Source organism: Cyclopterus lumpus, chromosome 17 (assembly GCF_009769545.1).
Source record: "Cyclopterus lumpus isolate fCycLum1 chromosome 17, fCycLum1.pri, whole genome shotgun sequence".
Taxonomy (NCBI): domain Eukaryota; kingdom Metazoa; phylum Chordata; class Actinopteri; order Perciformes; family Cyclopteridae; genus Cyclopterus; species Cyclopterus lumpus.
This window is the reverse complement of record NC_046982.1, coordinates 13009877-13021150: the sequence shown is the minus strand read 5'-3', so window position 1 is coordinate 13021150 and position 11274 is coordinate 13009877. Positions and strand designations below refer to the sequence as shown.

At 38.2% G+C, this 11274-nt stretch overlaps 1 protein-coding gene across 1 annotated transcript; it reads left to right on the top strand.

The window, feature by feature from the left end:
• The first annotated feature begins 5660 nt into the window (after positions 1-5660).
• im:7138239 (uncharacterized protein LOC497366 homolog) lies at positions 5661-9832 on the top strand. The gene is made up of 7 exons (XM_034555408.1): positions 5661-5712; positions 6194-6289; positions 6442-6581; positions 6906-7182; positions 7723-7904; positions 8724-8782; positions 9682-9832. The coding sequence occupies exons 1-7, from the start codon at positions 5661-5663 to the stop codon at positions 9830-9832; spliced, it is 957 nt and encodes a 318-aa protein (XP_034411299.1).
• Positions 9833-11274: the final 1442 nt, after the last annotated feature.

Sequence of the window (11274 nt, the reverse complement as noted above, 5' to 3'; positions counted from 1 at the left end):
CAGGTATATGTAAAAAGTATATATGTAACTGATCTGACCTAAAACAAGTGATTTCACCACCGCAGCTTCTACTATGGATGCACAGCTAATTAGATCACACAATTAACAAACTAAGCTGCCAAAATCCTCAGATTTAAGTATTCTGATTGCAACTGCAGTGCAAACATATCTGCAGAAAGAAATCCGACACACATGAAGCTTCAATGAGTGTAAGTGGGAATGTGATTTACAACCAGCAGTTTCTGATCTGACATGGTGCTGGCTTCACTCATTGATCGACGTGTGTTACTCTCATCTCCATGGGCTCCCACAAGAACTGCCAGGACATGCAGCTGATAAAATCTCTACAAGCAGTATGACTCATAGGAAGGTATGAAAACATCATCTCAACTAAAGTACATGTGAATGAGAGGTGAAAGTTATACAACGTTTTTAAATTGGGCAATCAACATAAACAATCCTCCACACACGCAGGGGAAGTATCTGTTTGAATAGGCTGCCAGCATTGCCTCAAGGTAATAGATAACCTGACAAATAAATCGTAATTATCACAACATGAATAGCGTATAAAATATTGATGGACATTCAAAATTGCATAAGGGTATGACTAGATAGATGCACCACTTCCAGAGGTCAAATAATTGGGCTTCAGCATGAAAAGGATTTTTGTGCGGAGGTTTTCGTTTCTTCGTGTTCATATTTCAACAATGCTGACAGTTGTGCTGCATGCTGAGGCAGAAAGAATTGGCTGGTTGGTTGGCATTGTGTTCAGAAATGTTAGCTTTCTTTCATCAAGGGGAAATGATGAGACAGGGAAACAATATGTGGATACATTACTTTTCACAAATGTGATGAATTACAGGAAATAGGATGATGAAGCACATATGGACCAGAAAGCAGAACAAAATTATGAAGTCGAGGCACAGATTTATTGTTTCTAAATGTTGTGGAGGAAAGATAGAGGAAAGCAGTGCAAACCACAAAGTCATTTGAAAATGACATCATGTATCACCATATATTTTACTGATTAACCTAAGCCCCAAAATTGTCACGGCAACTAATTATTATGTCTCCAGTATTTATCTGATATTTTCTTTGAAATAAAGAGATACGAAAGAAGAATGAAACCCCAATGGAATCCATTGCATTATTGTATAAAAATGCAATATCTAGCACAGAAACACAAGTATTCTCTTGCCCTGCTAATTTTCTGTGTTTATTTTCTGTGTTTATTGAAATGATATTGTACTACTAAGTCCATTTCCCTTATCTTTCGTCTCTAAAATCTGCATTGCTCCATTTATTGAAATGTTTTACAAAGAGTTCTAAAAGATACAAAATAATAAAATAAAAAAATAAAATAATAGTAGTAGTAATAATGATAATGATCTGTGTGTATATATAAATATTGTTTTTTTTTTTTTAAATAAAATATATTGGTTTGGCACAGTTGGTTTAAGGTACGGGAACCTTTGGATGCAGAGTCACAAGAAACGCTGTATTCTAGTGTTATCAATGTCTGTATTCTACTGTTGTTGCTTGTTGTTGCTTGTTATATCTGATGTCTGATGTCCTATGTTGCACCACCCACCACACTAAGTTCCTTTTAGGTGTAAAACCTACTTGGCTATTAAAAGTTTCTGATTCTGATTCTGATTCTGATTCTGATTCATTATATTAGGTATCTTCTAGAAACATATCTTACAATGAAGTCCTATCAAGCATGTTGTTGTTTAAATAGTCTGCATTGGGAATCTCTTCTCTCATTTTATAACAAAATGCACCGAAAGACTTGCTGGCGACTTCCCATATGTTTGATTGACTGCAGAAAGGACTTGAGAAAAGACAAGCTTGCTCTCCAGGTCTGAAAGCCGCCCCCTGGTGCTGATATGGGAGTACAGCTCTCCTCCGCTGACATACTCCATCACCAGATAGAGCTTTTTGAACGTCTCCACCACCTCATAGAGGCGGACAATATTGTGGTGAGCCAGCTTCTCCGTGCAAGAGATTTCGAAGGCAAAAGGTGATTGTGATTGCTTACCCAGACGCACCGTATCCAGGATTTTTACTGCAACTCTTTCTATCAGATGATGACAGATATGGGCAATGAGGCCACAGGGAACACACACACTTTATTTTTTTCTGTGCTTTTTCTATCAATCATTTTTTCTTATGTTATGAAGTGTTGCTTCTCCTTTTTTTGTTGTTGATCTAAACCTTTTTATTAATTCCTACAGTGTCTGTTTTTCAGCATCATCGCCTTGTTGCACACAAGCTGTTGGCTATTACCTTAAATATCAATGAGTCTAGTTAAATAATATAATATTACAATTTAGCAGTGTGTTTGTACTCACTTGTTTTTATCTTTTATGTTATTCTTATTCCTTTCTGTGTTAATGACATTATTTCTGCCGTTCAAATACATGATTTATATCCCAGAAGTCACTGGGATGGTGGTAAATTACTTTAAAGAAATAAATCCAACAAAACCTGAAGAAAAAAATGTATCAGAAATTATGAGAGCAGCATGGTTTGGATTCAAAACCATCTGCATGCATCATGAAAAATGGGTTTCTCAGATATCCATCTGCTTGTCCAGAATCTGTTGAAGGACCGCTGTTCTTTTTCGCCTACTGTCTCTCTATGCTGCTCTATTGTCTCCTCCTGTATAATCCAGGACTACTGCATGACACCCTGTAATCTCAGAGTGTTGAACTCCTCCCAGACAGACAGTCAGACAAGAGACAGGCTTTAAAGTGGCTTCTTTAAGCTCCAGACATGAACATGCATTTGCTTGAGAAGGACATTGATGGGATTACACTGTTAGGGGTCAAGTGACTGAGGAAAGGTTATAAAGTGCAGTTAAAGTGCTTACATTTCCTGTGGTTGGAACATTTAATGAAGATTTAATGGAAATTAGTTTTTACATTATAAATAAATGTTTAATAATCATGCCAGTTTTGTTGTCAGATGTGCTGTGTAGTTTATGGCTGCACAAATAATTCAATACATTTAAATTAAATGTATTCGTCTAGCCCAAAATCACAGGTCACACATTGCCTCAATCTGTACAGTATACTCTGCTCAAGGACCCTTGCATTGGAACAGGAAAAGCTTCCCTATTAACCCCTTTAACTTGAAAAGGAAACAACTTTAGGGAGAAAAACAGACGAGGAATCCCTCTCCCAGGAAGGGCAATACATGTCATGTGTAATAGAATTACAACACATTCAATGCACATGATATGCACATGATATAAATAAGAAATATAATAAGAGTAGTAAGCAGAATAATTATGTGACTAATAATAACTATAAACCATTCCCCTAATTTTCCAGCAACTCAAAACTAAAAATGTGACTTTACCCTCACAACCTCAACAAAAAGCTGAAGAAAGTGAACATAGAGGCTGGCTCGATTGTGGCCTTCTGACCAGGCAACCTAGTTACACAACGACCCAGACACTGACCGTGACGCCAGACAGACACCGGGTCACACCTTCTGCACATGCGTTCTGATGAACTGTCGGCTACTCATCACTCCAGTACACTCCATCAACCTCCCAGACTGGACACAGCGCTCATCTAACAGTCATCATGCATAAGCATAATCCAATCTCCACCTCAGTGATCGTCTCAGCACATGCAATGTTGAAGGATTGTTGGGAATGCATTGAGGAAAGGTTTACTGTCGATGGGTGAGAGGCTGCATCCAAACAGTTATGTTTGTAATAGAGGGGGCATTTTCTTTTCTTTTCACTGCTAAGTTATGAACAACTTGACCCAATTTAAAAGACAAGGAAGAGGCCACTAACTACCAGCATAAAGAATGAAGAGGAATAAGTGACGAGAAGAAATGAAAATGAAAAATATATATATCATTATTATCTTAAGACATACAGCTCAGACAGTTGAATGTCTTGGATATGTATTAGTTAAACCATTCTATATGGAAAGTAAGTGACATCGATTTTATACAATAAATGATATGATAGTCAAATATATTTACATCTACAAATCATCCATTTAATGTCCACCAAGAAAAGTAAACAGTAATTATTGACCTTTGGAACAGCAGTTGAGTAAACAATCTTAAGGTCCATTAGTAACTGTTTTGAGTTTTCATTTGCTTCACACAATGTTCCTCAACACAGGATTTGTTTCCCAGTTGGCATGAACTTGTTTAGATTTCCATTTTTCAAATTTAAAATGATATCAACAAGAATTCATTAAATTTCTCAGAAAAATGACAACTATATGTCAAACTGGGTAAACTTTGTTCGTTGAGAAAAGTTCTGTGAAACAATCGAAAGCTCCAGTAATAACACAGCATTTCAGTTTACTTGAGTTTTGAGTCTCATTTATCAAATTTACAACGTTTATGTTTGGTTGTGAGTCTTAACCTGACTCACCTCAGTATTTCACATCTTACTAAACAAACCACACGTATAAATAATTGAAATAACCCTACGGTTTTGTGGACAGCTCTCCCCTCCTTAAGTGCTCCTTACATTTTAAAAACAACTGTGGTCATCTTTATAGAGTTTTATAGTTTTTTGACAACTTGTCATATTAAAATCTACATAATTAAATCAAGTAATTACTATGACTTAATCTGGGTTTTACGGGGTTTACGATTCATTTCAATAAGATTTGTTGTAATTTAAAGAAAGGAATCCACAATTGAAACTGCTAAAGGTGTCACCTTAACCACCTTGATTAAGGTGTCTGAGTGCTGACGGCTATCTGAACGATGATCCGTTGATCCTGGTGAAAATGAGGGGATCATATCAACACTTCTAAGAAGGACTAACACCTTATAAAGATATGAATGGAGAATCAGTAAAATGCCAACTTTATAGCATGGCTAAATGTCTTCCTATGATAAGAACAAGACTTTTCAGAATGTGATGGGATATGTCTCAAAAAGAACAAAACAGACTATGGTTGCCCTTTTGAGATGAATGCATAGCGGTGTATTCTGGGCCTTTTTGCTATAGTTAACTATGTTCTTAGTTAAGTTTCTATTTTAACTCAGAATTGTTATATTTAAAGATTGACATTGTCTGAAAAGGTATGTTATTCTAATTCTTAATCTTGGCTCTTTCCTCCGCAGAGGAAAAAGAAGCTTAGATTTTAAGGGCAGCTCTGAAAGGTCTGGCCATTTGGTGTCATGTTGAATAAACACAAAGGTGCTGGAGATTTCTGAAGGGAGGCTCAGGCCCCCACGCTGATCCTGTTTATGTGTTTGGGCCGGGTTTTGTTTTAAGTCAGAGGTGCTAAACACCTTCCCCCTGAGATAAAAGATGATTAATACCTTTGAATGAGCGACGCTTTAATGGCTCAAGACTACTTAAGCCCTTCATTAGGGTGAGCTCGGGCCGGTCGACACACTCGAGCCACTGGGTCCCTCGCGGCTGAAACAGAATCACTGGAGAGATTTCCTTTGAAGTTGGCCCTGCTTGTAAGAACTCCATCCCACAAAGCATTCAGCATGGAAATTTGATTAGCTCTCACTTGTTTTGACCCCACACCACACTGAGAGCTGGTTTTCAGGTGACATTTGAGGCTAAAGCTTGATCCCATATAAATATCAGAGGCATCAGGGAGCAGAGGGACACTCAGTATTTGGCAGCTGAGGAGCAGATTGGGACTAAAGCCATGGATGTATCCGGGCCATTTCTTCTCCTCCTGTGTGCCCTCCACCTGACCTGTAAGTACTGTTTGCACTATTCTCTACTGCTGTTGTGACATGTTAATAATCAGCTTTTTACTAACTGAAAAGACACAGATCTGCTCAAATAGAAATATCCTTTATGATGACTGTAAACACAAGTGTAGCAAAGGGAGTGATGCTGCAACCAAGGGGGGGGGGGGGTCCATTCACTTTTAATTTCACTAAATATTAACTCTTTTTTTCATGCAAATCCATAATAATAATAGGTGTCTATAGGTGATAATAATATAAGTATATATTTTAAATAAATTGGGAGTGTTTGGTCTTTGGGTCTAAATATCTGAACATGGAGCCTGCACTATAAGTCCCATGTTTAACTTGTGTGCAAATAGGGATTTGTTGGGATCTGAATTGGCTCATTTTGGAAAATAAATCATCATTAAGAAAAAGTATGCTTATGACAACAACTAAAATGTCAACAGTGTTAACGCCCTGATGTTTGTGTTATGTTTTCTAGTGACTGGAGTGTTGAGCAAACATATAGATCACAGAAACCTGTTCACACAGAGACTGTGCTGCAAAAGACAGAGCCACTATGTCTACATTGGACAAGGTAAAGCACCACCACATGTTCTATATCAGTAAACATAGAACAGAAGCCAAATAATGTTTTTTTTAAAACAAATAGGGAAATTTAAAAGCAACCTAGACAATAACTTTTTTTTTCACTCCAAATCTATTATGTGTGCGTGTGTCTCTCCACAGACATCTCTGGGAGTCCTGTCAGTGTTGATGTGGGGATGTGCAGGTCGCATTGTGGGGGAGCATCTAGACCATCACATGAAGCAGGACAGCAGGAATACTCCAAACATTCCTCAATGCTGGAATTTCTCAGGAGCAAGAAAGTAAGTGAAGTTCCCCCAAACGGCCACAAGGGCGCGCTGTAACATTACGATTGTCGTAAGGCTGTCCTGCTCAATTTCCAATAGAAAATAAACTTGATCATGTAAATAAAGATATAACTGAAGCGTCAATAATCACTTACTTAATTATTAAAAGCATAATTCATATTCTAAGAAAGGTACAGAGGGGCAACTCTGCATAAGCAATACAAACATATCATAAACTACACTTGTGAAAACACACACACTAAGTAGCACCACTAAATTGATGCACACAGAAATATATTGTGACATGTCTGAACCAACTACTCTCAACCCTCACAAAAGATGAGGCCGCGCGGACCTGCCTCTCCTGACAGCCCGCAGCCGCTGAGCCAGCTGCCCTCCTGCGGGATGAACCAGGTGTGTGAGCCGACCGGCATGCGTGTGGACCGGCTGCTTCTACTCGAGGGACCCCGGGAGGTGGAGGTCATCGAGGAGTGCCAATGTGAGATCAAGCTGACTCAGTGCATCAGGGTCCCAGCACTGAGGACGTACCACTCTGAGACGCCCTATGAGACAGTCGTCGACGTGGGAGGATGCTCCCGGTCCAAGGGCTCACCAGGTGTGTGTGTGCGTGTGTGTGTGGGGGTGCGTGTGTGTGCGTGCACGTGTGTGTGTGCGTACGTGTTACCTGTCTAACAATAATCAAAAACAGGAAGAGGGGCTAAACAGTGAGCTGCTAATTAAATGAAAATGACTGAAAACGAATGGCAAATTCTTACTACAAACAGAAAAAATATCGTTTTGCCTATTTAAAACAATTGGGGGTAAGTGTGACATATAACAGCAAAAGCTATAATGATATTCACTGCAGGCCCATAGTCAAAGCAGCGCTGCACTGCTTCGCCACTTCTCATTATGCTGATAAAATTAAACCGTACCTTACTTTTTGGACAATGATGAAATATCTCTCTTATATGGTCTACTGATATCTGTTGATGTCTGGTGTGTTAAAAGAGACATTGATCCGTTTGGGAGTGATCATAAAGATAAAGTTATAAATGTTGCTCCTCTGTTATTTTCCTTTGGATCACAGATTATTATACAGCTATTGCTCCTGCTCATAAACAAATCTAACCTTTCCTTTTGTAATCCTCCACAGAGGGATTCTCCTGTGTCCCCATTACGTTTGACTCAGCCTTGGTGGAAACCCCCAACAAAGTGGACCTAATCCAGACAGTGGCGGCCTGTGAGCTGAAGGAAAGCTGCTACAGGGTCCCATATGTGGAGTATTACTATGAAACAGTCCACCATGCAGATGGAGTAAAAGAGGAGAGGCTCAAAGTAGGTGTTAACTCTGAACTACCACTCAAACTTGTTCAAGTTATCATAAATCATCAGTCGTCTTCATCTACAACAAAACATTTGTGTGAATCCAACTTTATGTTTGTGTCCAGCGTTTCAAAATAAGCTTCATCTCTTCTTTGATTATCCAGGCATACTTAACACGAGAAGAGTGATACATTTGTGATGCCAGTTTCACACTCTGACTTTTGTAGTGAAGTTGAGAGGAAACGGGGGTCTCGTTAGGTGGCAGACAGTAAGAAGTATCTTTATTCATCAGACACGTGTGGAAGACAGCACTTAATTAAGCTAATCCACTGGCTGGTGGCTGGACTGCAGGATGGGTTGCATGCTTATTCATAACACAATACACATGCTAGACTGGCAGAGTTGACTTCTAGCTCAACTTTATTCAGTGTAATACAATTCAAACCTGATTTAAACAGCTTTCTTGGCCATGTTGAAAAGGAGGATTTAGACACATTATTTATTCTCTCTCATACTTTTTCCATTCACAAAAGCCCCACTTTGATGCACTTACTACAACGTTCATTCCCAACCGTCATGAAGATCAAAATGATTTATTATGAGATGAATAATTAGATTTAAGATGCAAGTTGAATTCCTGGACACAGTTGGTCATATGCTGTTCTTCGGCTCTATAGGTGCAAGCACAGTGCAAACACAAATGGCCCCTGCAGGTGTCGAATCATAGCAGTTAAAATGCTCAATAGCAGCTGGGCTCCAACTCAACTGGGTCAATATGTGTGACCAGCTGTGAGCTGACTGCCCTCTCTCTGTGTTGTTAATTTTCAACAGGAAATAGATGTGGGCAGATGTTCGGGAGGCTGCACTACAGGAAACCGATGCCTTCTCAGGTAAGCATGAACACAGCTGCCACACACACCCCCACCAACACCTCCTCTGCCTCTCTCATAACAATTGCCTGTGACTTCTGACACTTTCTGCACTCAGCATGTTGTCCCCGATTAATTCCCTCACCAAATGTCTCCCAGTCAGAAATCCCAGACTTCTAACAGTAAGCGATAAGAGGTTCATTTTTGTTTACTCTTTCTCCTCCTCTAGTCATAAAAATAAAGTAAAAATGATATGATGAATGAAATAAACAGTAAATGAACAATATGTGAACCTCTTATTCTTTAAACTCTAAGTAAGATAAACTGATATTGTACAGTTAAAGTAACCCTATCATACATGTCAAATTGTTGCAGTACTTGAATTAAGATATATGTTTTGTGAAATATTCCAAATTAAGAACCAAGATGTTTTATGGATGTACCATTATCTTAAGTTCAAATATTTGTAGTGCCTTATTTTTGACACATTTCCCCTAAATTCCCCATGAAATGCTCTTTATCTTTGAAAACTTTGGTCTTACAACTAATTTAAAATCAAGCAAATGTGTGGGATACAAAGCATGAGTTTGGTATCACTGACACAACAGCAGGTCAGTCTGCTTTAATAAGAGGTTAAAGCATGCATTTTGTGTATTGTAGTTGTAAATCCATTATATCAGCAGTTTCTTGGTCAGACTCATAAGACCGTCATTAAAAGCTTTGGTGTGATTTATTGTTTAGTTGAATTGGACAATAAAAAGTATCGTATTCAAAAATATCGCGGTCCAGACATGATCGATCAGAACGTGAAAGAACCTCACATACTAAAATGAACTGTCACAGTGTGACTACATATCAACAGGAGGCCATATGTATACAACCAACACGTGATTTTAATGTTGTTCGATTTTCTTTTGCAGGAGTCAATCTGATCCCGCAATCTGCCACTTATGGGCTGAAAGACAGTCCAGCTCCTGCGCTCCTCAGGGCTACGAGAGCCACAGCTTCCTCAACCAGCATGCGCAGATACGCACTGTCCTCTCCATCACTTCCTGTCTTTGCCAAAACTGAACACGGCGCCCCCTACTGGAAAACAACTTCCTATCTCTTCTCTTGAGTTGAGAAGTTATAATTCACAGCCCATTGATGACCCCACCACTACTATAACATGCGTTTAAGAATGTGCTTCCCTAAAGTATTATTGTATTATATGTAATATATGTCAAAATGATTATTTTGTAAATAAATTTAATACAACAATGTGTGAGGACCATTGCACCATTTTTTTGTTTGTACTAAACTGCTAATAAAACGTAAAACATTTTGGAAAGACACAATACCAATCAAAAGAACTTAAAATGGCAGAGTACATTTAAGGTGTAGCCCTCTTGTAAATGATTATAAAAATGTATTTAGTATAAATACATCAACTTTGTTTGAGTTAAAAAAAAGAAAGAATTAACCTAACAGACACAAGAGGAAGCACTTGGAGGCCTGACAGACCATCTTTTAGACATCAAGATATTCTATGAATCAATTCAATCTTAAATTGATTTAAATAAGTAACAGGGTCTAACGTTTCAAAGAGACGAAATTATAGACTTTGAAAGAGCACTGGAACGGAGCACATGAAAAGCAAACAAATTTCGCAAATGTCACTTTGAATAAACAAACACGTGCAGGGAGTTGATAGCTCCTCATTTTGATATGAACGTGTGAAACAACTCTTTTGTGTTTATCTTTTTTGACACACTATGAGCGGTTTTATGACTTATCTCTTAAATGTTTATTACAGTGTCAACCTGTCTTTTACTTGTGCGTAACTGTGCGTAAAGATCAAAGGAACCAAATGGCACAGGGAGCCAGTTTCTTAGAAAGGGATTGAGTTGGCTAGGGGTTGAGTTGAATAAATAAAAAAAACATAGTTTAAGTTACTTTTAAGTCCAGGGTTAATATACATATATATATATATATATATATATATATATATATATATATATATATATATATATATATATATATATATATGCATCTGAAGTGGTTAAGGTTAAACTCTGTACCAAAACATTTTCAGTGGCATGGTAATGCATCCTAAGTGTAATATGCTGCACCTAAAACATGAAGGAATTAGTTCCACGCCATATTCAGAACGAGATTATTTATTACAGAAAAGGGTCTTTTTTATGGGGGAAATGAAAGAAATAGCTGGAAGTTACAGTAATATTTTCAGCACCACATCAACTTGACCAGCGGAGGTCAGTCCAGTAGAATTTATTTTAAAACCACAAAACTGCAAATTTGGTGATTATCCAGCTGTAACTGGATAAGCAGTTTATGTAAATATTGCGAAGTGTAGCCAGCGACACCCGTCTCTTTATCGAAGTAATTGGTTTCCACCTAAGACACTGTGAGCATTATTCTAAATGAATGGATTCATTTAGGAGCAGTTAACCTCCCATGGTGAGTACACTTCCTCAAGAGATCAGCTCCAAGTTTATTCTGTTCATATTCGT